The sequence below is a fragment of the Pseudophryne corroboree genome, chromosome 10, assembly GCF_028390025.1.
Source record: "Pseudophryne corroboree isolate aPseCor3 chromosome 10, aPseCor3.hap2, whole genome shotgun sequence".
Taxonomy (NCBI): Eukaryota; Metazoa; Chordata; class Amphibia; order Anura; family Myobatrachidae; genus Pseudophryne; species Pseudophryne corroboree.
Window position 1 is genome coordinate 261,273,401 of NC_086453.1, and position 27,944 is coordinate 261,301,344.

Below are 27,944 nucleotides of genomic sequence, written 5' to 3' on the forward strand. Positions count from 1 at the left end.
AGGCAAAGACCCCCCAAAAATAAACAAGAAGGGCTACAAGGAAAATTAGAAGAGTTGGAATCAATAATTACCAGATTTTTACTTATACATTATTTAATTTGTCACAAATTCCACACAATTAATAAGTCTTCAATAATAAATTGAACTTCACTAAATAAATGAATGAATATTATACAGTGTGTATGAATTAATAAACCTTTCTACCCTACAATAGGTTAATACATTTTAAACTTCTATGTTACACTACACACATCCACAGCAAATATTAAAGTAAAATCAGTTCATCTACCACAATGTAATTGTAATGTTGGTGCCAGGGACCAGGGCCAGTTCTATCCCTTGTGGCACCCCGGGTGAAAACAGGGGCATGGCTTCATAAATGGGCGTGGTCAGTTATGCCCCCTGTAGAGTTGTGCTCCTGTTTGTGCCCCCAGTAGAGTTGTGCCCCCGTTTGTGCCCCCAGTAAAGTTGTGCCCCCTTTTGTGCCCCCAGTAAAGTTGTGCCACTTACAAAAATAAAAAATAAAAAAATTAATTAATACTCACCATCTCCGCTCCTGATTCCCGACCACTACTGCCCTCCGTCTCCGGCCGCCGGCGCCGCTCCTCTGATCTATGGGAGAGATGTCATGATGTCTCTCCCATAGCACCGCATAGACACTAGAGGTCAATCATGACCCCTAGTGTCTATGTGCCACTCCCACAATGCCGTAAGGTGCACGATAACTTAATCGCGCACCGCACTGCACCGCATCTACCGAGGACCAGGGGCACCAGTTGCGGATCTTGCTACGGCGACGGCACCCTCTGGATGGCAGCTGCGCCCTCCGGAAGGCGGTGCCCCGGGCAAAAATCCTGTGTGCCCATAGCAAGATCCACTACTGCCAGGTACACTGCCTCCCCTGCCATTAATGATTACAATAATAAAAAGTGGATACTTGAGACACATATTCTATGTCAGAAGTATCTTCTTTATATTATTCTGAACAATTTAATGCATTAATTTAGTTTGGGAGGCACCGATAGCAGTTCCACCCATTGACAATGGTAACGGTGATAAAGCGGGGGGCGGGGCCATGCCATGGGCAGTAAATGCCCATTTAATAAAGTGGAGGAAGCGGCACTTACACAAGTGCCTCAGGGACAGGGGCGTGCTTTCAGCTCACATGAAAGCACGCCCCTGTCAGTGATGCAGATGTGATTGGACAGCGGATCCGTGCTGGTTCCACTGTCCAATCACTCATATATGGTGGGGAGACAAGGAAGCAGATCATGGCACACACACCAGGCAGCAAAGGATGTTTTAGAAAGGTGCCCTGCGTACATAGAGTATGTGGGTGCTACCTGGCTGGTGTATGTGTGGCCTTAACTAGACTGGGGTGAGTGGCTGTACATTGGTGGTGGTAAAGCCCACCTCCACAATCTCCACCTACCCGGCTCCATTCACTGAGGACTCGGAGCAATGGGCTCGGCCTCCTAGTGCCGCTGCCGGCACACTTAGAGCATGGGAGGCGAGGCCCCTCCTCATGCCTGATAGATGTGCTGGGAACGGCAATGACGCTGTGGCTGCCTTCTCTCGGGGCAACTCCCAGCAGCGGCGGTGCGTGTGCTTCCTGCAATACAGGGTAAGAGAAGTGGTGGCTGCAGGAGAGAGGTGCAGTGATGAGGCTGCTGAAATGAGAGGCGGTTGTATGCACTTATTAATGTCAGGTGGGGATGGGGACGGGGGGCGCTGGGCAGACAGCAGCACACTCAATACGCTGCTCATACTCTGTCTGCATGCAGTGAAGGCGACTATGGTTGGTGGGACCCAGGGGGCCCCTCTGTCAGCTGCCACCGCCTAGTTGTATATGGTGATTTTTTCCTCTAACACGGCCACAATCAGCAGGCGTGTGAGCCGCAATCGAGAAATGTGGGGTGCCAGCGCCTAGACTCACCTGGTGTGGGTCTACTATGATATCCTGGCTGTTGGGATCCCAGCGCCCAGCATACCGGCACCGGGATCCCGACCACCGGAATGCCGGTAGTGGGGTGAGTGCAAAAGAGATCCTTGTGGGCATGGGGGCGCGCTGCATGCACCATGCTATTTATTCTCCCTCCAGGGGTGTTGTGGACACCCTAAGAGGGAGAATAGTTGTTATCCGGCAGTCGGGATCCCGGTACCAGTATGCTGAGTGCCGGAATCCCAACAGCTGGGATATCGAATATTTCCCCCTGGTGGTGGTGGGAGCCTGACAGCAGCAGCCACAGCCTGGTGGTCTCTCTCTGTTACCCCACCGCAGTAGGCACTAGGGAGAAGGCAGAGCCAAGTGCAACTAATCTGCGGCAGCCCCGGAGGAAGCGGGAAGCCCAGAGCTTGGGGGTGCATGCATTGACAGGCGTTCTTCCCTCTCCTTCCTCCTCCTCCGCCCTCCGAACCCACAGCAGCAGCATCGGTGTCTGCATTCTCCTAGACCGGAGGCTCTGCACAGGGCATGTATACCCAGGACCCAGGTGAGAGAGGGGGGCAGCTGGGCTGGGTGGGAAGTGACTGGACAGCTCACCCTCAGATCCTCTACACCCACCCAGGTGAGATGGGTTGCAGGGAGGTTTTGTAGAGGGAGGGCGCAGAAGCCCATGGGTGATGCTGCCCATGCCATCCTGTGCTGTCTTGGTACTTTAGGTCTGTATTGTAAATACAGTATATACACAAAGCTGCAGTACCAGCGCACCTACCATGCCCTCTACTGTATCTGCTGTTCCTAAAAAGTGAGCTGTGGTTTGTGTTCTTGTGCTGCTGGGAATGTGATGGAGAAGTACAGAACCCAGTGCCTCCCCAGCTATTAACCTCCCCGCACGTCACTGGTTGGTGCACATTTGTGGCACATACTGTATAACATTTTCTGAGGTCATGTCTGCAGCTGCACAAAAGATATATACAAGTGGATTTCCATGACTTGTACCCTGTTTCACCGTCTGGCTATGATAATTATCACATATTAATGCTGGAGACTAGTGACCTCTTAAATTCATGGCTGTATATCTATGAAACATATCTCAGTTCCTAAATAAAGGTAACTGGATGCATTCCTCATTGTTTGCCCAGCTGCGCTGTCTATGTAGCACAAAATACTTTCAAGATAATATTCATAGGTTTTCTGACAGCAAATGGCTAATTGCGTTTCTGCTGTCCATATACCTGTAGTCTGTGATACATGATCTCTTTTCAGTGATTGACAGCTGGATAAGAAAATGGCTGACTGGGTTCTGACTAACCAGTGACAACTATTTGCAGAAGGTTATGTCTACCTTATGGTTTATAGTCTGACAATATTCAACATTTTAGTCACACAGCCTCTTTAGGCCCCCCTCTCTCTCTTACACACATATGGCACACAGATAGAAACATACATACATACATGCACTTGTGTCACACAGGCACACACATACATACAGGGCCGTAACTAGAGATGTGCACCGGAAATTTTTCGGGTTTTGTGTTTTGGATTTGGATTCGGTTCCGCGGCCGTGTTTTGGATTCGGACGCGTTTTGCCAAAACCTCCCTGAAAATTTTTGGTCGGATTCGGGTGTGTTTTGGATTGGGGTGTTTTTTTACAAAAAACCCTCAAAAACAGCTTAAATCATAGAATTTGGGGGTCATTTTGGTCCCATAGTATTATTAACCCCAATAACCATAATTTCCACTCATTTTCAGTCTATTCTGAACACCTCACACCTCACAATATTATTTTTAGTCCTAAAATTTGCACCGAGGTCGCTGGATGGCTAAGCTAAACGACCCAAGTGGCCGACACAAACACCTGGCCCATCTAGGAGTGGCACTGCAGTGTCAGGCAGGATGGCACTTCAAAACAATAGTCCCCAAACAGCACATGATGCAAAGAAAAAAAGAGGCGCACCAAGGTCGCTGTGTGACTAAGCTAAGCACACAGGTGGCCGACACAAACACCTGGCCCATCTAGGAGTGGCACTGCAGTGTCAGACAGGATGGCACTTAAAAAAATAGTCCCCAAACAGCACATGATGCAAAGAAAAATGAAAGAAAAAAGAGGTGCAAGATGGAATTGTCCTTGGGCCCTCCCACCCACCCTTATGTTGTTTAAACAGGACATGCACACTTTAACGAACCCATCATTTCAGCGACAGGGTCTGCAACACGACTGTGACTGAAATGACTGGTTGGTTTGGGCCCCCACCAAAAAAGAAGCAATCAATCTCTCCTTGCACAAACTGGCTCTACAGAGGCAAGATGTCCACCTCATCATCATCCTCCGATTCCTCACCCCTTTCACTGTGTACATCCCCCTCCTCACAGATTATTAATTCGTCCCCACTGGAATCCACCATCTCAGATCTCTGTGTACTTTCTGGAGGCAATTGCTGCTGGTGAATGTTTCCATGGAGGAATTGATTATACTGTAATTCATTTTGATGAACATCATCTTCTCCACATTTTCTGGAAGTAACCTCGTACACCGATTGCTGACAAGGTGAGCGGCTGCACTAAACACTCTTTCAGAGTACACACTGGAGGGAGGGCAACTTAGGTAGAATAAAAGTCAGTTTGTGCAAGGGCCTCTAAATTGCCCTTTTTCCTGCCAGTATACGTACGGACTGTCTGACGTGCCTACTTGGATGCAGTCACTCATATAATCCTCCACCATTCTTTCAATGGTGAGAGAATCATATGCAGTGACAGTAGACGACATGTCAGTAATCGTTGGCAGGTCCTTCAGTCCGGACCAGATGTCAACACTCGCTCCAGACTGCTCTGCATCACCGCCAGCGGGTGGGCTCGGAATTCTTAGCCTTTTCCTCGCACCCCCAGTTGCGGGAGAATGTGAAGGAGGAGCTGTTGACGGGTCACCTTCCGCTTGACTTGACAATTTTTTCACCAGCAGGTCTTTGAACCTCTGCAGACTTGTGTCTGCTGGAAAGAGAGATACAACGTAGGTTTTAAATCTAGGATCGAGCACGGTGGCCAAAATGTAGTGCTCTGATTTCAACAGATTGACCACCCGTGAATCTTGGTTAAGCGAATTAAGGGCTTCATCCACAAGTCCCACATGCCTAGCGGAATCACTCTGTTTTAGCTCCTCCTTCAATGTCTCCAGCTTCTTCTGCAAAAGCCTGATGAGGGGAATGACCTGACTCAGGCTGGCAGTGTCTGAACTGACTTCACGTGTGGCAAGTTCAAAGGGTTGCAGAACCTTGCACAATGTTGAAATCATTCTCCACTGCGCTTGAGTCAGGTGCATTCCCCCTCCTTTGCCTATATCGTGGGCAGATGTAAAGGCTTGAATGGCCTTCTGCTGCTCCTCCATCCTCTGAAGCATATAGAGGGTTGAATTCCACCTCGTTACCACCTCTTGCTTCAGATGATGGCAGGGCAGGTTCAGGAGTGTTTGCTGGTGCTCCAGTCTTCGGCACGCGGTGGCTGAATGCCGAAAGTGGCCCGCAATTCTTCGGGCCACCGACAGCATCTCTTGCACGCCCCTGTCATTTTTTAAATAATTCTGCACCACCAAATTCAATGTATGTGCAAAACATGGGACGTGCTGGAATTTGCCCAGATGTAATGCACGCACAATATTGCTGGCATTGTCCGATGTCACAAATCCCCAGGAGAGTCCAATTGGGGTAAGCCATTCTGCGATGATGTTCCTCAGTTTCCGTAAGAGGTTGTCAGCTGTGTGCCTCTTCTGGAAAGTGGTGATTCAAAACGTAGCCTGCCTAGGAACGAGTTGGCGTTTGCGAGATGCTGCTACTGGTGCCGCTGCTGCTGTTCTTGCTGCGGGAGGCAATACATCTACCCAGTGGGCTGTCACAGTCATATAGTCCTGAGTCTGCCCTGCTCCACTTGTCCACATGTCCGTGGTTAAGTGGACATTGGGTACAACTGCATTTTTTAGGACACGGGTGACTCTTTTTCTGACATCTGTGTACATTTTTGGTATCGCCTGCCTAGAAAAATGGGACCTAGATGGTATTTGGTACCGGGGACACAGTACCTCAATCAAGTCTCTATTTGCCTGTGAATTAACGGTGGATACCGGACACACGTTTCTCACCACCCAGGCTGACAAGACCTGAGTTATCCGCTTTGCAGCAGGATGACTGCTGTGATATTTCATCTTCCTCGAAAAGGACTGTTGGACAGTCAATTGCTTACTGGAAGTAGTACAAGTGGTCTTCCGACTTCCCCTCTGGGATGACGATCGACTCCCAGCAGCAACAACAGCAGTGCCAGCAGCAGTAGGCGTTACACTCAAGGATGCATCGGAGGAATCCCAGGCAGGAGAGGACTCGTCATACTTGCCAGTGACATGGCTTGCAGGACTATTGGCTTTCCTGTGTAAGGTGGAAATTGACACTGAGGGAGTTGGTGGTGTGGTTTGCAGGAGCTTGGTTACAAGAGGAAGGGATTTAGTGGTCAGTGGACTGCTTCCGCTGTCATCCAAAGTTTTTGAACTTGTCACTGACTTCTGAAGAATGCGGTCCAGGTGACGTATAAGGGAGGATGTTCCTAGGTGGTTAACGTCCTTACCCCTACTTATTATAGCTTGACAAAGGCAACACACGGCTTGACACCTGTCTGCATTTGTGTTGAAATAATTCCACACCGAAGAGGTGATTTTTTTGGTATTTTGACCAGGCATGTCAATGGCCATATTCGTCCCACGGACAAAAGGGTGTCTCCCCGGGTGCCTGACTTATACAAACCACCTCACCATCAGAATCCTCCTTGTCAATTTCCTCCCCAGCGCCAGCAACACCCATATCCTCATCCAGGTGTACTTCAACAGTGACATCTTCAATTTGACTATCAGGAACTGGACTGCGGGTGCTCCTTCCAGCATTTGCAGGGGGCGTGCAAAAGGGTGGAAGGCGCAAGCTCTTCCCGTCCAGTGTTGGGAAGGTCAGGCATCGCAACCGACACAATTGGACTCTCCTTGGGGATTTGTGATTTAGAAGAACGCACAGTTCTTTGCTGTGCTTTTGCCAGCTTAAGTCTTTTCATTTTTCTAGCAAGAGTATGAGTGCTTCCATCCTCATGTGAATCTGAACCACTAGCCATGAACATAGGCCAGGGCCTCAGCCGTTCCTTGCCACTCCGTGTCGTAAATGGCATATTGGCAAGTTTACGCTTCTCATCAGACGCTTTCAATTTTGATTTTTGGGTCATTTTACTGAACTTTTGTTTTTTGGATTTTACATGCTCTCTACTATGACATCGGGCATCGGCCTTGGCAGACTACGTTTATGACATTTCATCGTCTCGGCCATGACTAGTGGCAGCAGCTTCAGCACGAGTCGGAATGGGATCTTGATCTTTCCCTATTTTAACCTCCACATTTTTGTTCTCCATTTTTTAATGTGTGGAATTATATGCCAGTATCAATAGCAATGGCCTACTACTATATATACTGCGCACAACTGAAATGCACCACAGGTATGGATGGATAGTAAACTTGACGACACAGAGTTAGGTAGAGCAGTGGCCTTCCGTATCGTACGGCTATATATACTAGTGGTCACTGTCAGCAAACTGCAAAACTAAAATGCACCACAGGTATAGAATCTAGATGGATAGTATACTTGACGACACAGAGGTAGGTAGAGCAGTGGCCTTCCGTACCGTACTGCTATATATACTGGTGGTCACTGTCAGCAAACTGCAAAACTTAAATGCACCACAGGTATAGAATCTAGGTAGATAGTATACTTGACGACACAGAGGTAGGTAGAGCAGTGGCCTTCCGTACCGTACTGCTATATATACTGGTGGTCACTGTCAGCAAACTGCAAAACTAAAATGCACCACAGGTATAGAATCTAGATGGATAGTATACTTGACGACACAGAGGTAGGTAGAGCAGTGGCCTTCCGTACCGTACTGCTAGATATACTGGTGGTCACTGTCAGCAAACTGCAAAACTAAAATGCACCACAGGTATAGAATCTAGATGGATAGTATACTTGACGACACAGAGGTAGGTAGAGCAGTGGCCTTCCGTACCGTACTGCTATATATACTGGTGGTCACTGGTCAGCAAAACTCTGCACTGTACTCCTCCTATATAATATACTGGTGGTCCCCAGTACCTATAATAAAGCAGTGTGAGCACAGATATATACAGCACACTGAGCACAGATATGGAGCGTTTTTCAGGCAGACAACGTATACTGGTGGTCACTGGTCAGCAAAACTCTGCACTGTACTCCTCCTATATAATACTGCTGGTCCCCAGTCCCCACAATAAAGCAGTGTGAGCACAGATATATGCAGCACACTGAGCACAGATATGGAGCGTTTTTCATGCAGAGAACGGATAAAACTGGTGTTCACTGATCAGCAAAACTCTGCACTGTACTCCTCCTATATAATACAGCTGCTCCCCAGTCCCCACAATTAAGCAATAAGCACAAATATTTGCAGCAACATTAATAAATGGAGAGGACGCCAGCCACGTCCTCTCCCTAACATTTCCAATGCACGAGTGAAAATGGCGGCGAATGCGCGGCTCCTTATATAGAATCCGAATCTCGTGAGAATCCGACAGCGGGATGATGACGTTCGGGCGCGCTCAGGTTAACCAAGCCATACGGGAGAATCCGAGTATGTCTCGGACCCGTGTAAAATGGGTGAAGTTCGGGGGGGTGCGGTTTCCGAGGAACCAAACCCGCTCATCACTAGCCGTAACTAGGTTTGTGCGGAGTGTGTCACCGCACATATTACTGCAGCGTAGGGGGCACTGTTAGCGGCACTTGCCAGTTATCTGTTTTATTACTTTCTCTTGCAGCTCCCCCCTTTTTTGAAGCCCAGCAACCTAAGCGAGCCCATCTCCCCCCACCCCTTCCGTCGCTAATACCTATACAACATTAATAAACTTAACTTGAGAGCTCTTATTCAGTCACACTGTCCTTTATTACATTTCAAAATGCTGACATACCCGGGATTCTAACCCATTGCCTGTGGCTTTGCAGTCAGTCACTCTATTTATTGCGCTATCTGCCCTTGTATAGAAAGCTAGAGAATTCTAAGCCAGAAAATTCTAACTATTTGATGCTTACCTTGTACTTTGTGAAAAATGATCAGCATTGTAGCTAAGTACATCTATGTAGTGTGTGGCTGCAAGGGATTGGATGTGTGACTGCATGCTACATAGATCTGTTCAATTGCAATGCTGATTATTTTTTACAAAGTAAAAGTAGCTTCATATAGTTAGAAATCTCATAGTTTTTATGCAGGGTCAAATAGCTCAATGAATAAGATGCTTGACTGTAATGCAACAGGTTATAGATTTGAATCCTGTCTATATCGGTATATTGAAACTTTACTTAATAAAGGGTATTGTAATTGAATAACCACAAGCTCTCTAGTTAAGAGCATGAATTTGGTATAGAGAGGATTTGTGTCCAAATCTATTTTCTTGCAGAGTTCTATGAATGTGTGTGCGTGTGTGTGTATATATATGTATATATATATATATATGTATATATATATATATGTGTAGTTACGGATCAGAGCGGCACTCATAGGACTTCAATCAAATGATCAGGACATCACCCCGTCTTTAGCAACGTTTCGGTTTTATTGAAAAACCGTCATCAGGCTTACATAACAAACAGAGAAATACATCTAGAGCGTGGACAGCAGAAGTGGCTCGCACTATTCTGTCCTTTCAGTCTCCAGGTCGACGGTCTTTCCCCGCTCTCATTGTATCCATTCACTGCCCAGGTATACCTTGGCACATGGAACAACAGTAGAAAGGGAAAACCGTCAGGATACACCTGGGACTCTTTATCTTCTAGTTATGATACTCATTAATGGTTGGAATTCTTGGACTTCATCATATTAAGGAATATCCCAGAATTGTTTGTATTTAATCTGAAAATGACTACTAATGGTTACAGGAATATCAATGTGAATGATTTACCAGCAGAGAGATAGGAGCACAATTGACACTACAAATGTCTCTGAGAATTCTGATGTGTTTACATCAACAATCATCTTAACATTAGTAATAGCTCAGAAATAGCTATCACAGAACTGATTTCATTAGAGAGGAATTTAATCACCAACATTGAATATTGGAGTGTCATCATATTTTTCAGCACATTACTGCTTCAATTGTATGGTTATTATTAGCGCATGCACCCTGCTAGGTGGAATTTTCCTCACGGCGTTAGTACCATCCATATATGATCTTATCTGTAGCATGCGTCCTATTGATTCAGTTTTTTCATTTTTTCTAATGAATCAGAAATTATACCACTATTATATGTGAATATTTAACACATACCACACCTATTTGTCAGCGTGCTTTTCAAATAGGTGCTGCGTATTTCTCATCTCAATCGTTGTGATTTTTGCATATGATTTGCTAATTTCTACTATAGGTTTAGAGACAGTATGAATATTATCTGTTCTCTTGCATGAATGGCCTTTTTTTGCCATTATTGTATCTTGTCACTGTGGATACAAAGAAACTTATTAAATTACATATGCACAGCCACTGCAGTCTGAATAATAGACTGGCAGACGAAGTGTATACATGTTACAATACACATTGCCACTGTCTCCCCCTGCAATATAAAGATGAGAAATTACCAGGAAGATCTCTACATGGACAACCTCTGAGGTAATTCTGAAACTCACAATTTTGAACTATATTGATCATTACAGTATTAAGGCGCCTAACATCTCTTTATTCTAAATGTAACCACATCCTTTAATAGCGGTCAATTTCTAAGCTATGTCTGTGATTACAGACTAATCAAGTCTTGGTAACAGGTGATATTGGTAACCGTTACAGTACGAGATATTTACAGTAATATTTCACTAAGCTTGACATTTAGTCTTAATTGGCCCTAATCACAGTGGAAAAATTAATTACTATCCCTGAATAATAATTTTGGGCAATAATTACACAGGTGTTTACTCTCAGGCTATCAAGCATATTTATTTGCCTGGCTATAGAGATTTATTTTATAATTATGTAATAAAAGTTAAATTTTATTGATTCATAATCATTTCAAAAGAGTGCGCCACACACTAAGCTCTTTTTCAGTGCAGTACCCACTAGTGGTCTACACTGATAACCTTTAGAAAAAATTACTAATACTCCAGCTTAGTGGCGCACCTCCAACTTGATACATCATTTTGGTCTTTTCAAATAAAAGGACCACGAATTCATTTTATTGGTTGGTTTTATCTTAATTTTGCTGCTAATTCTAGTTACCTGTGCATTGTCCCACTGACACTTTTGTGTTTCTCCCTAGAGAGAAATACATCTTACCTATATATCTTACCTGACTATTTATATATATATATATGTATATATATATGTGTATATATATATATATATATATATAAATGAATAAATAAATAAATAAGGAAAAAGGAAGCAGCGGCACTCCGTCGGTATAAATAATCATACGTGTATTCAAATCAAAATCATAACAATGGTCACATAGAGAACCAACGTTTCGGGGTCCTGAGACCCCTTTGTCAAGATGCCTTGACAAAGGGGTCACAGGACCCTGAAATGTTGGTTCTCTATGTGACCGTTGTTATGATTTTGATTTGAATACACGTTTGATTATTTATACCGACGGAGTGCCGCTGCTTCCTTTTTCCTTATTTGAATTATTGTTTGTTGCGGAGGGCACCCGGACTTGCCATATCATATCGAGAGTGCCGGGCATTTCTATACCATATATATATATATATATAAATAATGCGGGAAGGGCCATAGTAGCATGGGCATTCTCTGGGATCAATTTTGTCATGCCTCTTCCCATGAGGCATGTGCATTATGTCTCTATTGAAAAAATTGGGGGCGCTTCTCTTCCTGGCACAGGCCACCAAAAAGTCTAGTTATGGCTGTGCATACATACATGCACACGTGACACACAGACACACCCACACACAGAGTTTCCACTGCTTGTCCATCTTTGAATTAACTCTGGCATGTTGTCACTGCACTGCCTGCGCTATCGCCTTACTTATATAAGTTCATATGCTTTATGGGCTTCTCTCTCTGCCTCTGCTTACACTGTGCTTTCCCTCAGCAGCTCATTTTGACTCCTCTCTCCATGATCTGCCATCTCTCTCTTCACTTACACCTCATCTCGTGCTCCCTTTCCAACTGCCAGTAGTTTCCATCTGACTCTTGTCTCACCACTCAAGACTGCTTATGTGACGTCCTCCTCACTTCTTGAGCAGCTGCAGAGGCTCCTGAGAATTGCAGCCTGTGGTCTGCCTATATAACTATATTACACAATGCCTTCCTGTGTTGTGTTGACTTGTTTCCTGCAGGATTAATTCTTTATAAAACATATAGGGGCCTATTTATTAACATTATTTTGACTAAAAAAATGTGAAAAACTTTTCACATTATTTTAGTATCACAGGATTGTACTAAAGGGCAATTGTAGGAGAATACTCGAAATTCTCCTCTAAGCCCTTCTTATCACACTTCTTTAGTAAGCAGATCGCATTTCCCATAATTATCATGGGAAATGAGGTCTGATGGAATTTACTAACCTCAAATTGTGAAAAAATAAGTTGGAAATACCTGGTGTTAATTTCGCCAGTTGGGAATGACGTTATGGCAGTCCAGCTCCGGCGTCTCCCCCCTCCCTCTGTGTTTTGCTAAGCAGCAGCAGCCACCTGAGGACTCCTGTTATCAGTAAGAAACGGAGCTCCTTTCAGCCCTGCATGACAGGTTTATGGTAAGAGGGGAGACTGAGCAGCAGAGAGGGGAGAGTGGTAAATTATACATGTCACCTCACAAGATACATAAAAAAAGCACAGGGGTGCAGGTTTGTAAGCAGCGTTACCAGAATGTTAAACAAACAGGAGAGCCCAGTGTCGGACTGGCCCACAGGGGAACAGGGGAAACCACCGGTGGGCCCCACTGCCTGTGGGCCCTCCTCCTCCTCTAGGGATCAGGTTCCAGACTCTATCCTAGTGCACTTGAATTATTTATTATACTTATGTTACGTTATACTCCACAATAATATGGTTTATTATATATTTACCAAGGGTAACAGAACATGTACTCTGCTATGGTTAGCCAAATCTCTGTGGTAGCTTTCCTCGCACCAGTGGAGCTTGGCCACACCTTTAAGCATGGGCTCCTACAACATCATCCCCCGGTGGGCCTTTCATGCCCCAGTCCGGCACTGAGAGAGCCACACAGTAACCTTCTCTCCGTATAGAGTGGGAGCCCTCTGTCCAGCGGCCAGCGGTGTGTCTCCAGTCACAGCTGTGCATGCTCAGTAGGATTAGACTCTACATTTGCGATAAGCAGAGGGAAACTTCAGTGAAATGGATTCACCTGGAGAGTGCTATTTCACATGCTCTGTCCAGGCCTGTGAATATTGGTCCATTCCTGAGATTTAGATATAAATGGCAATGTGAATTGAATCGAATTTTTCACTTCATAAATGCAATGTAATTGTGATTTATGATAAATCTCCCCCACAGATAGTTATCTGTCTCAGCCATAAGTTTCTAATCATTTGTATGTGTTAATTTATATGTTTCCTAGACTTATCTCTGTGTAAAACTTCCTAAAAAATAGTCTTAATTGTTTATTTTATTTAAAATACACATCTTACAATTTTAACTACATATCTTTAGTATACCATACTTATTGTACCATGGTAGTTATACTGGTGGGGAGGGAAGGATTATGCTGCATAGTGGGGTGGTCATAGGCAGTAGTGCCAGTATGCGGGTACGGCATACCCTTAAGAATTTGGCAGTGGGTACGCAGTACCACCGGCCACACAATTTGTACCTGTGACCATTATTACCACAATTATAATGCGCCACCAAACAACAAGACCATGGTGCTTGGCAGCATGACAGCACCTCCCACTTAGACAGGTTTATTGGGAGCGCGACGGTGACCTCATGATGTCACATCACGCTACCTCCTCTGGCTGCTGTGGCTGGCGTGAAGAGAGGAGCCTGACTGCACTTTCCCGCAGCATCCCTTGCTGTGTGCCACAGTGCATTTGTTTCCCTTCACTCAGCTTGTGTGATGCACCAGATGCAACAGCAGTGAGCGGCTTTGTTCTTCACAGGCTGGGCTGCTGGGCATGTCTCTGGCTTCACTGTGTGGGGAAATTGATTTCTAATATAACGTGGACACTACTATATACTTCTATTATTATGGGGGTATTGCTATATATTTCTATTGTAATGTGGACACTACTATATAGTTCTATTATTATGGGGGTATTACTATATATTTCTATTATTATGAGGGTATTGCTATATATTTCTATTGTAATGTGGACACTACTATATATTTCTATTATTATGGGGGTATTGCTATATATTTCTATTGTAATGTGGACACTACTATATATAGTTCTATTATTATGGGGGCCATACTATATATTTCTATTGTAATGTGGAAACTACTATATACTTCTATTATTATGGGGGTATTACTATATATTTCTATTATTATGAGGGTATTGCTATATATTTCTATTGTAACGTGGAAACTACTATATACTTCTATTATTATGGGGGTATTGCTATATATTTCTATTGTAATGTGGACACTACTATATATTTCTATTATTATGGGGGTATTGCTATATATTTCTATTGTAATGTGGACACTACTATATATTTCTATTATTATGGGGGTATTGCTATATATTTCTATTGTAATGTGGACACTACTATATATTTCTATTATTATGGGGGTATTGCTATATATTTCTATTGTAATGTGGACACTACTATATATGTCTATTATTATGGGGGTATTACTATATATTTCTATTATAATGTGGACACTACTATATATTTCTATTATTATGGGGGTATTGCTATATATTTCTATTGTAATGTGGACACTACTATATACTTCTATTATTATGGGGGTATTACTATATATTTCTATTATTATACCATTGATTAGAACAAATAATTCCTGTGATATTGAGGTGTTTGTGTCACTTAGTTTAGCCATCCAGCGACCACAGTGCACCTCTTTTTCTCTTTTCTTTGCATCATGTGATGTTTGAGGATTATTTTTTTAAGTTCCATCCTGTCTGACACTGCAGTGCCACTCATAGATGGGCCAGGTGTTTGTGCCGACCACTTGGGTCGCTTAGCTTAGTCATCCAGCGACCTTGGTGCAAATTTTAGGACTAACAATAATATTTTGAGGTGTGAGGTGTTCAGAATAGACTGGAAATGAGTGGAAATTATGGTTATTGAGGTTAATAATACTATAGGATCAAAATTACCCCCAAATTCTATGATTTAAGCTGTTTTTGAAAAAAAAAAACACCCGAACCCAAAACACATCCGAACCCAAAACACACCCGAATCCGACCAAAAATTTTCAGGGAGGTTTTGCCAAAACGCGCCCGAATCCAAAACACGGCCGCGGAACCGAATCCAAAACCAAATCCCGAAAAATTTCTAATTTTTACACATTAGACAGGCAGTCCCCCTTTTTACACATTAGACAGGCAGATTCCCCATTTGTACACATTAGACAGGCAGTACCCCTTTTTACACATTAGACAGGCAGAATCCCAGTTTTTACACATTAGACGGGCAGAATCCCCATTTTTACACATTAGACAGGCAGTCCCCCTTTTTACGTATTAGGCAGGCAGTTCCCCTTCTTTCCACATTAGACAGGCAGAGTCCCCCATTTTTACACATTAGACAGGCAGTGCCCCCTTTTTTTTTGTACACACGCAGAGGGAGAGAAGGAGAGATTGTGAGAGAGAGAGAGAGAGAGAGAGAGAGAAAAAGAAAGGGAGGGAGAGACTTGCCTGCCATCGGGGGAGCCACCACTCTTCCTGGGAGCCCACAGCACAGGGGAAGTCACTTCTCTGCTCCTAGATGCTGATGCCGTGAGATAACAGTGTTGGGGGGGGGAGCGGGGGAAGCAGCTACGCTGTCCTTCAACAGCGCCAGGGAGACCACAGCATGGAGACAACAAGCTACAGTGCCCGGCGGCCAGTCTATATTACACACTGACAAGGTTGCCGGGCGCTGCAGCTTGTCGGCTGCATGTTGGTTTCTCTTGTGCAGCGCAGCCCTGTACGATGTGTGTGTGTCGGCGGATGCGCCTACAGCGCAGATGCACTGTGGGCAATGCACCATTGGCCCACACGTAGTTAAGGCACTGGACACTACTGTATATTTCTATTATTATGCAGGTATTACTCATACTTGCCTACCCTCCTGGAATGTCCAGGAGGCACCCAAAAATTGGGTCACCCCCTGGCCCCCCGGATAGGTGGGTAAGCCTCCTGTTTTCCCTGTCAGGCCCTCCGCACCCCCCCCCCCCACCCCTCCCCTCGGCCACACACAGCTGGAACATGTGGGCAGTCCGATGGGACCTGATGACGCAATTCGGGTTGAATCACGTCATCGTAGCTCTGCCCCTGCTATACAATGCCTATTTTCTTGGACGCAATCGTGCCTTTATCAAAAGATGGCGATACCCTCTGTGGCGAAAACCCAGCAGCCGGGGGTTAGTACATATGAAAATGCATTAAAAACCCTGAAAATTGGGGTTTTACCACATTTTCCCTTTAGTACATCCCGCCCTAGACTGTGGTAGCTGTTACATAACAGATTGGGTGCTGGTTACAAAGGATCATATCAAAAAACCTTTCAAAACCGCAGTGTTACAATTTATGACATTGAAATTATTAGATCTACCTTGTAACAACTTAGGAGCAGCATTTACAGACTGCTGAACATACTGCTGGAGCTGGCTCTGGTTTGGAATTGAAGCAAAAAATAAAGCAAGACCTGTGCACCTGAGCAAAACCATGTTACACTGCAGGTGGGGGAAGATGTAAAAATGAGCAGAGATTCATATTTGGGTATTGTGTTTCCAAACTGAGGGCCTGATTCATTACGGATCGCATCCACGATCCTTTTTGCAAATCCCCACGGTTTGAGTTCTGCGCATGTGCAGGCTGACCATCTGCACATGTGCAAAATGGGTGCTGTGATTATGATGCAGATATGCGAACGCCCCTGCCTGATTGACAGACAGATGCGTTTGCGGGGAGGGATGGGGGTGAGGGCAGCCGGCGTTGGGGAAAACTGAAGTTTATCTCCCCCATTTTCTGGGAGTGGTGAGTCTAAGGACTGTGTGCGAGACGCAGTTGACTTGGCCTTGCAGTCCTGTCGGAGATGGCAAAGCTTAGTAAACTGAAGCCTATCCAGCCTACCATTGCAGATTACCATCGCAAATGCAGGTAGGAGTTGGTGTGCACCTCCTCCTGCATTTGCATTGCAAAGGATTGTAAATGCAAAGGTGCTGCATGCAATTTTGCATTTGCAATCCTTAATGGATCGGGCCGTGAAATCTAAATTGCAGTGTAAAACTAAAGCTGTCTAATATTTGTGGGCTGCATGCAAAAGCTGCAAGTATTTACCCTGCATGGAAAACTATAAATGTATTTGCTCCGCTTGCATGGCAACATGGTTTGTTCCAGACACAAAGTTACTTGCTTTTTTGCTTTACTTCCAAACTAGTAATTAGCCCCATAGACTGAGTTAGCTGAAAACAGAAGGATATTGTGTTGCAGTAGCTAATATAGGGCCTGATTAGGATTTGGAAGCAAAGCAAAAAAGCAAGCAACTGGGCAAAACCATGCTGCACTGCAGGTGGGGCAGATGTAATGTGCAGAGAGATTTAGATTTGGGTGGGTTGCATTCAAACTGAAATCTAAATTGCAGTGTAAAAATAAAGCTGTCCAATGTTTTGGCTACATGCAGAAGCAACCAGTATTTACCCTGCACAGAAAAAATACAAATTCATTTACTCCATTTGCATGGCCACATGGTTTGTTCCAGATAAAAATTACATGCTTTTTCTCTGTTGCTTCTAAATCTGAATTAGACCCATAATTTGGACAATTCATTCGATTCACAATTGCTCAACTTCAGTGGTTCCCAAACGCAGTCCTCAAGGCACCCCAACAGTCCTGGTTTTAAGGATATCTATGGCTGAGCATAGATGCTTAAATAAGAATTATTGATGTACTACTTAATTCACCTGCACTCAATCATGGATATCTTTAAAACTTGGACCATTGGGGTACCATGAGGACCATGAGGACCGTGTTTGGGAACCACTGGTGTCGGCTATTTATAATCTTGCAAATACAGTAAATGTATTTTATTTGCACTATATTTGAAACTTTATGTTATATCACACGTTTTAATTGAACACCTTCTGTTCTGTTCAGTATAAACACTGACCGCATCTATTTTTTAGAAACAAAGGGGGAGATGTACTAAGCCTTGGAGAGAGATACAGTGGAGAGAGATAAAGTACCAGCCAATCAGCTGCTAATTGCCATGTTACAGGCTGTGTTTGAAAAATGACAAGAGCTGGTTGGTTGGTACTTTATCTCCGTCCAATTTATCTCTCCAGGTCTTAGTACATCTTTATTTTGTTGGTAAGTGCTAGCTATATATACTTGTTCTTACCTATTGGGGAGGCTGGTGACCTTTGGAAGATTAGCTGCTCCTAAAATTGTGGGATGTAGTCATGTGACCAGTGGTCAGGAGACCAGACGGTCCCATTACCTCCCCCTACATCCCGCTCCCTTACAATCCCAATGGTCGGCATGTCTACCAATAGGGACTATTCCCACTTGTAGGTGTCCACGATACCCATAAAGTGAGAGTAGAATCCACGGAAGTCGCCACTGAGCCCGCAGCATGGTGAGCGCAGCAGGCCCACAAGGGACTTGCTGCACTCGCCCCCCCCCCCCCCTTCACCTTCCCACTTGGATTCCACTGCTGGGATCCCGGCGTCGGTATGCTGACCGCTGGTCAAGCATACCACACACCAAAACCGTAATCCTGTGTGTCCTTGTTATGCAAACCCACCATCTTCAGTATCTATATGTGTATGCACAAAGACTGCACATGAGACCCCTCCTCCAAAGATACGCTAAGTCAGCCATCTTTACTAAAACATATCTATTGTGGTTATGGCCTTATAACCCCTTCATGATTCAGGGGTAACTTGACTCAGATACAGAAGTTATTGAATTTCCAGGCTCTGTGCTGCTCACAAATTTGAACACCAACCATTTAACATCACTTGTCATCTATGTGTAGTTTTCCATCCTTGCTTTTGGGAGAAGGTAATGCCTGAAAGGAAAATGTGATTCAAACCACAAATTGGAGGGGTTATTACAGTATGTTTTATTAAAGTGAGCGGTAGAGGCGTGATAACACAGTTCATGTTATCATACCCCTTCTGTAAAATTATATCTTCCCAATATAAGCACATGACATGTAATACAAGTGAATATAACACGCTAATTTAACATTGTTATTGAATTCAGCATGGGTGTATTATTGTCAAGACCAATAAAAACATCCTACCGTATGCCTATCCAATTAGTTAAGATTATGGGCCGCATGTAGTGAAGTCTGAGTTGGCAGGAGGTGGGGGCATTTTTAAAGTGGCAATCATGTACAAGGCAAAACCATGCCTTGTTATGGATTGCCACTTTAAAAAATGTCCGAGTCCGGCTGGGAACCCGCACTTCTGGTCAACTGGGACTTCACTACATCCGGCTCTATACAGTAGATCAGGATTGGGCAACCTGTGGCGCTTAAGCTGTTGTGAAACTACACATCCCAGCATGCCCTGCCACAGTTTTAGCATTACCTAAAAGTAACAATGTGGAAGGACATGTTGGGATTTGTAGTTTCTCAACAGCTGGAGAGCCGCAGGTTAGCCAGTACTGCTATAGCTTGAACTTTGAATTTTAAAAGCATTACGTTTTCAATGATTTTACTTAACTGTCTTAAATAATTGAACCTTCTTGGTGCAAGGGAAATTATTAGTTTCTATGAACCATAACACCATTTCCTTTACATATTAATGTACTTACAATGTTGGCATAATAGTGCTATCTGTCAGTAGATATCCTCTGTATATCTAGTATTGCATGATTATACAATACACTAGTCACATCTGCATCTATCCTCAAGTGTCATTTAAATGGTCATATTATATTATTCATGTGTATTAATCATACTTATATATATTTATTTGTTTCAGAACAATGACTATGCTGGAACTGCACAACTTGTGATACCTATTAAAGTATTCTCTGACGCTACTTGCTGCTTAATGGTAATTTCATTCTATTGCTGTGTTTATTTGTGTTCTGGCATTATTGAAATAAAAGGTCTGCAAAATAAAAATAATAATTTTTCAGTGTCACATAAAAATAACAAAAACTTTTTTGAAGGGGAAAAAGGAACAACCTTCTGCAGTAATGTAATTTTTTTTAACCACTTAACTGGCTGTTATTTTTTCCCAAAAAAACACTCAGAAATTGCTATTTTTCAAATGATTGAATTAGGTTAAGATCATCTGCTTAAAACCTATCCAGCACTACTTTATTAAACAAATTTTTCATATCAAATATTATTATTATTTTTTTAAACTTCGATGACTGACACAACAGACCATCGCGGCATCACAGCTTTATATTTCCCCATCAGCTGCCCCTCTCTGCATCCGCTGGGTGTACACTGGGAGGCTGGGGGCTGCTTTATTTACATGGCTCCAGTGTCTGATCCTTTCTGCAGCCAGTGGGTGGAAAGTGATCAGTGATTGGCTGTTGGGGGAGGGAACAAGTATGTACTGGGGCCGGGAGGTCCCATTGAGCTTACCTTCCAGCAGCCGCCCACTGAGTGTTTCTGACTTGTCACATCAGATGCAACCGCAAGTGGTTAAAGACTAATGGAAATTTTTATCAAAGCTTCTAAAGAGGCAACAGCTCCAAGTTCCTTCTTTAGAAGGTTTGATAAATCTGCCCCTAAGGAGCTGATACAAAGCCCATACTACACAAGTTTGTGTTGCTTATTATGGGTGATATCTCTGTGTATGCTCATAAAGAAAATACACGTATATTCATGATTACAGATGCATATAGTAATACTCTCTATAACTGGAGATCTAGGACAGGGGAGGGAAGGGCTGGTCTAATACAAGCCAATTACAGTAAAATCAGATACATGCATATACACATGCAGGGCCGAAACTAGGAGAGTGTGAGCGGTGCTGTTACACAAGGTGGAGGGCCCAGGTGGTGGCACTATCATTGCCCCATTGCACCGGCATTTGCCATTCATGATGCTTGGACTGACACCCTGCATCCAGTAATGTTACTGTAGATCTGCTAGGGGACGCTCAGGGAAACCACTTTGCAGCCTATTGAGCTTCCCGGAGTATCCATAAGATGCTCCATCCAGAGCTCTACCTCCCAGAGCCGATGGCCCCACCCACACACGTGACATCATGACATCACAGGCTTAGAAGGCGAGGGATGACACAGGGTAAACTGCATCCTTTTATGGTGCAGCACACATTAGAAGGTGTATGCTGATGATGAAGACTTGACATAAATGAGATGCATTTGCTGTAAGTGTAGAGCAGAATGCATGTAATTATGTGTACAATTCTCCATAAGTGCAAAATAATGCTACTGTACTTCTGTGCTCTGTTTTACACTTTACTCCTCTTTTGTCACTATATTAGCTACAAGACCAGCTCCAGGTCACTACACAAAAATATTTTTAGTCCCCCCCCACACCACACACACACACACACACACACACACACACACACACACACACACACACACACACACACACACACACACACACACACACACACACACAATACAGTATTATACAAATGTTCTATTTGTATGTATTTAGGGATACATTGGGGCTGATAGTGTCGGGGTGTACATGCCCACATGTCACTGTCACTCCCACACAGCACTGGTCAAAGCTCCTCTCCTTCTCAGTATAGACCCTTGAACATTTCAACCCCAGGCCCATTTTCTCCTTACTCCAGCCCTGATCAGCTGCTATAACCACACAGTACGCCAAGTTTTGTTTTTCTAACACAGTGCACAGTAACACTTCTCTTATTTTGTATTATTCAGCACATTTAGTTATGTGTCTATAAAACAGTTATATTCTTACACACAAGTTCTTTACCATAAATACAAAATGGACAAAGTGTTTTATGTTTAAATGAAAATGTAGAGCTTATCTGTTGTCGGTACCATTTGTTCTTTTTTTACGTTTCTGATGTTAATATGATGATATTATTTGACAGAGCCGTAACTAGACTTTTTGGTGCCCTGTGCCAGAAAGAGAATTGGAGCACCTCCCCCCCCTCCCCCTAATAGGTACATAAGGTGCATGCCTCGTGGGAAAAGGGCATGACAATATTGACAAAACTAATCCCAGAGAAAGTCCATGCTGTGATTCCCTTTCACACATTTTGGGCTCACTGTTATTCAGTTACAATATCCTATATTACATACTGTAACACATTTCAATATACTGTCATATCCAGGATTTAAACCCCATATCTTGTTGCATTCCAGTCAAACACCCAACTCATTGATCTATTTGATCCTGCATAAAAACTGAGATTTCTAGCTATATGAAGCTACAGTACCTTAGAGGAGTTGCTGGGCTCCAAAAAGGGGAAAAGCTGCAAGTGAAAGTAATTAAAACAGACAATTGACAGGTGCCACCAACAGTGCCCCCTACCCTGCAGCACTATGTGCGGTGCCACACTCCACACACACCTAGTTACATCCCTGTGGTTTGACTTCTGAGAATACTATAAACTAATAAATAAACATCAGCTTAATGGAACCATAGTATTTTTATATTTAACAAAAAGAAGAAAATTAAACATTGGTAAATTGCGCTTTATGTGTTTTTTTTGTTTCAGAATAAGTTATATAATGAACAAGGTTTGGATCTTATTGGTATTTTCAATTCAGTGCTCAGTTCTGCGGTAAGTACACAGCATATGAGATAATATATATGCAACCTTTTTTGTTGTCTAGGGCCACATTGTACTGTGCAGGGACCGTAATAAAATGACATTTGCTCACATGTACATACAACCACAGGAAGAAAGTTCAACAATGGTAAAAATCCCAGCTGGAGTAGAAGTGCGTGCGCCCCCTGGAGGTATTATAGTCATGCCATGAAGGAGACATGTTTACGTCACATACAGTAGATGGCTACCACACCCTTCCTCAGTAATACATAGAGGCCTCCCCTTTGTACTGTATAAGGTTTACTTCCACCACTTCCATGTAAAACTTTGTTCCTTAATGCTTTCAATTCTTACTGCAACTGCAGAGGAAGTGACTAAGGGCCTAATGAGTGTTCCTTAAACATAGGTGAAAATAATAATTTTCTCCTACTTTTGTAAAATGTATGTGCTGTCCACATTCATTAAATGGATAATGCTGAAATCTCCTGCTTACTGGTCATCCCATACAAAGCTATGAGGACCTCATCTTTCCTCAATTCATCAAACTACAGAATTTTTGGAAATTGATCGCAGGAATGGGCGCCAACTTCAAATGGCATCCGTTCTTGAAGCCCCGCTCCTTCCTATGGTAACCTATCCCCGGTTGCAAGGAGGGTTCAATTTGGATACTTCTGTCACCATTTTTGTGCATTCTCAGCACGTTGAGTACTAACTCCATACACTTAAATAGGGTGATAAAAATCACTCTCACCTTCTGGGGTATGCTTATGCTAATTGTAGAGAAAAGGGAAATGGATCCCTATCCCCATGTTAACTGCAGGTAATTGGGTATTTAACTGCCCTTTGCTGCAAGGTGTTTGGTTTGATTATTGGGTCTGTGGATGAAGGTGTATACTTCACAATGCTGTCTGTTATTAATTACTGGCTAAGGGTGTGTGTGATATTTGTAGGGTCCACCTTTATGTGAATTGTATTTATCTGGCAGTACTACCAACTTATATCCACGTCCCTGCCTTTATATAGATAATTAACTAGAATACCTCCAAGTTGTGAAAGAAACAACTGTACTGTAAATATACAAAAAGTGACTCCAAAAATAGAAACAAATATCATATATCCATAAAAAGAATCCCTTGCTGTCCAGGGCACATATGTCAGTATTATCTCATGGTTTGCAAGTATAAAGTGATTAGTGTAGAAGTCAAATGTATTGCCAGCCAGAAGTGTTACGTGTTATGCTGCAACCAAACACCAAAAAGGAAAACCCAGAGCTTCATAAACAGGAGGGGTATTAGTATTAGTATACATCTGCAGCAAAGAAGAGATTATTGCCAATCTCACAGGAATCCAAATTAACACAAATTTCTGCAATGCTGTATACTTAATTCAGACTACGTGGTATAGTAAATACACATTTATTGGGATAAATGATTTATTGGGATAAATGAAATTGATATATACATAAGTGGGATGCAGTCAATTTGCCGGCTGTTGGGATCCCACCAGGATACAGATGCCGGAATCCCGACAGCAGGGGAAATGCCAGTGGTCAGAATCCCGACCACAGCCCTGTATTCCCACTCGGGTGGTGGTCCACGCCACCACCCAAGGGAGAATATAATAGTTTGGGGAACAGCGCTCGCCACTTGGCCTGAAGCGTCACGAGCGCTGTGAGCCCACGAGGGGACTCATTGTGCTCACTGCCAGCATTCCGGCTGTCGGGATTCTGCCGGTGGTCTCCTGACCGCCGGGATCCCGACCACCAGTAATGCATACTGAACCCACATAAGTAAAGGAGTGCTTTCACAGTTGGATAGAAGTGTATAAAGTTCAGTCCAGTCTGACTTAGGAAAAAGGAAGCAATAAAGGCAACAGTGTAGTAGCATATAAATCCTGTGATCACAGTGGGCAGTTAGTAATAACCTAGCTGTTAGACTGTTACAAGGTTATTTAGCAGTTAGCAGTTAGAAGTGACATCAGTTTCTTGATAAATGTAATCAGGTGGAATAGATGGAGATTACAAAATATACAGTACTGTATTAAATGACTTTATACAGAGCTTAACATTCCCAGTTGATGTCCACAATAAGGTTGCTGGGGTGCTGCCAGTGGCAGTCACAATAACCACTAACAAAGTGGCTCCTGGAACTAAAAGCCTGCTTCCAGCTTTATATCAAAAGCCGTTATCAGGGGGGCATGGCCTGGCTGGTGACCTGACTGGACGTGCTGCTGGGGAGCTCCTGCTGGTCTCGTATATTATTTAATTTATCCCCCGTTGGTTTTGACTTTATGAGCCCCTGAACGCTGCATCCAACACCCTGCATTGAGGTGGACGGAGTCACAGAGCCGGGGGACACGTCTCCTTGTCCCTGCGGGTTGTGGCCTCCCCACCCTTCCAAGTCGGGACCTCGATTTGTTGCCCCCTCCCCGCGACACCGGGGGCATCTTGAGAGTCAGCGTGAGCCTTCCTACCTGGCGCCCACACTCCCCGGACTGTGCGGCCCCGTCCGTGTACCTTCCCCGTACCCGCGGACCACCATGCAGCGCGCCGGGGGGCGCCGATCGGCCCTGCTGTGACGGTGCCTTGCTGGTGCTGCAGGAGCCGGCGGCCATCTTTGGCAGACTGGGGAGCTGCGGCCTGACTGCACACTCCAGCCGGAGAACAACTCTATTGGCCAGTCGTAAACTCCTGCCATGCACAGGACTCGGACGCCCCGATTCTTCACCTGCCCCTTCCTACATAGCCTTCTGCCTTCGTACCGCTGCTCCGTCCGGGTGAACCCGCAGGCCACTGGCTAAGCCTGGCGGAGTGCAGCGCCTGCAGCCCTCCTGGGAGTCCACCAGCAACAGCTCGGAGCGGAAGGCCATCTCAGGTACATCTGGCCCCTCCATACACTTCTACACACCCTATAAAGCTTGGACACATACTCTATCAAACGGTCCCCTCTGCTTCAATCTCCCGCAAGGAGGTCAGAGGTTCGGCTGCCTGCCTGCCTGGCCCGGACGACCCTGCACTACCACAGGTCTGTCCTTACTCTGCAGACAGGGAACAACAGTCTGCTTCCACCCCACTGGTGCTACCTGAATTTTTTTTTTTAACTATCCAATACACCTGTCTGGCCCCTACTGTTTGTATATACTACCGTTTTGCCTATATGTGTGCCAACTACACCATATCTGTGAGTTATTTTTGACCAGCACATCCTACACTAGCTGGAACTCCCGCATCCTCCTCCTACAACGGTTGCTCCCTTGTTTAGCAGCTTGGCCGTTATACTGTAATATTTCTCAGGAGCCCCCGGGCCCTGCAGCCACATCGATCTGATGTGATTTCAGCTGCATATTGAAGTGGGGAGTCACCCCACGACAGGTCCCTCTACCACCCAATTTCTTATGTGAGGTCCACATGATTGCTACGCCTTGCCACTGATGGGGGGGCTATGTTCCCCGATCCCTCCTATGAGTTTTGGTGGTGAATAATGACATGAACCTACACTCTACGCTGTTCTAATGGGAAGAGGTAGAAGGAGCTCGCAAGGGAAGACTTCACGGCCTAAACGAGTTGTTTCCTCCAGAGTTACCCTCCGCTCATTTCTCCCTGTTCTGCAACATCCGGATTCTTCCCCTCCCTCCATTCAGGAGATTGACTCTCCTCCCTCGTCCAGAATGGCCCACTCTCCTCCTATTGAGTTCCAAGCCCAAATGTCTCAGCTACGCAGTGAAATTGGTGAAATTTTAACGCATGTTCATTCCCTACCCACCAAACAAGATATGCAGGCGCTTGAGTCTCGCTTGCAGGACTCGATTCAGACCCAGATCGCCTCGTGCAATCAGATATTAAGCACCTGGGGTCTAGAGTGGTGTTATTGGAAGAGGAGAAGGAGTCCGTAGATGTCCAAATAGCACATCTCCATGGAGTCATCTCTCAGCAGGCTTCAGATATGGAGGTCATCCAAAATAAACTGGAAGATTTAGACAACAGAGGAAATCGTAATAACATCAGGGTCCACGGCCTCCCTGAATCGATCCCCCAGACGGGCCTCATTGATGCACTCAACAAAATATTTGGAGAACTTTTGAGTCTTGATCCTAATGACCCTATCACTTTCGACCGTGCTCACAGATCGCTTCGGCCAAAAGGATCTACCTCTGACTTTCCAAGAGACGTCATCTGTAGACTTCACTACTTATCACAAAGGGAGGTGATCCTACGCAAGGTTAGGGAATTGGAGGGAGTCGAGTTCAATGGAGCCCGAATACAGATATTTCAAGACCTTTCGTGGAGAATTCTCCAACAGAGGAGGCTGGTGAAACCTCTAACGGAAGCATTACGCAAGGCAAATTTGAAGTATAGATGGGGCTTTCCGTTCTCTGTTCAAGTCACTCATGCTGACACGTTCCTATCTCTCCAGTCCCCTGCTGACCTCCCCGCCTTTTGCTCAACGCAGGGACTGGAAGCCCTTCCTGACTGGCAAGCGTTCCACTTGTCTGACCTGGCCCCTCCTGCCTCTGCTGCTAACAAATCAAAATGGCAACAAGTCCCGCGCTCTAAGAAGAAGCCCAACACAGAGGAATCCACGCGGGCCCGTGACCACACTTGATAGACTTTGACTTGCCTCCACTTTTCCCTTGCTCTCCTACATGGGCTTAAGCGCCCTTTCCGAGACTCCACCGTATGTACTTTTACATTGCACACATCGGCTAGGGTGCCATCTTTAGTCTTCTACGAATTGCCCCTACCTATGTACCTGTTTTTAGGTGTCCCTAACAATGCTTATTTTCTATATGTTTCTCTTCTAATTACTGTAGAGTCTGCATAGGTTAGCCGCTAGACGGCAACTTTATTTCTCATGGTTTTCTGCACGATGTTATTTCTGGTCTATAAAAAGTAATTTTGCCTAGTGGATTGGGTAGATCCTATCATGCACCCGATCACTTACTAGGATTTTTTTCCCTTTATTTCTTTCTTTTCTTAATGGTTTGCTGGAACAACGATTGTTTTTTGAATGTTCATTGTCGTTATTCATAAATTGCATATGTTTATCTTTATTTTTTTTATTTTCTATGTTAACT

General features: G+C 44.4%; 1 protein-coding gene across 1 annotated transcript in view; it reads left to right on the forward strand.

The window, feature by feature from the left end:
• LOC134965497 (uncharacterized) overlaps positions 1-27,944 on the forward strand; it is an 83,301-nt gene that overhangs the window by 22,211 nt on the left and 33,146 nt on the right. Inside the window, exons 7-8 of the mRNA XM_063941899.1 lie at positions 20,109-20,183; positions 22,818-22,883. Coding sequence (XP_063797969.1) covers positions 20,109-20,183; positions 22,818-22,883 — 141 coding nt within the window. The remainder of the gene's footprint in view (positions 1-20,108; positions 20,184-22,817; positions 22,884-27,944) is intronic.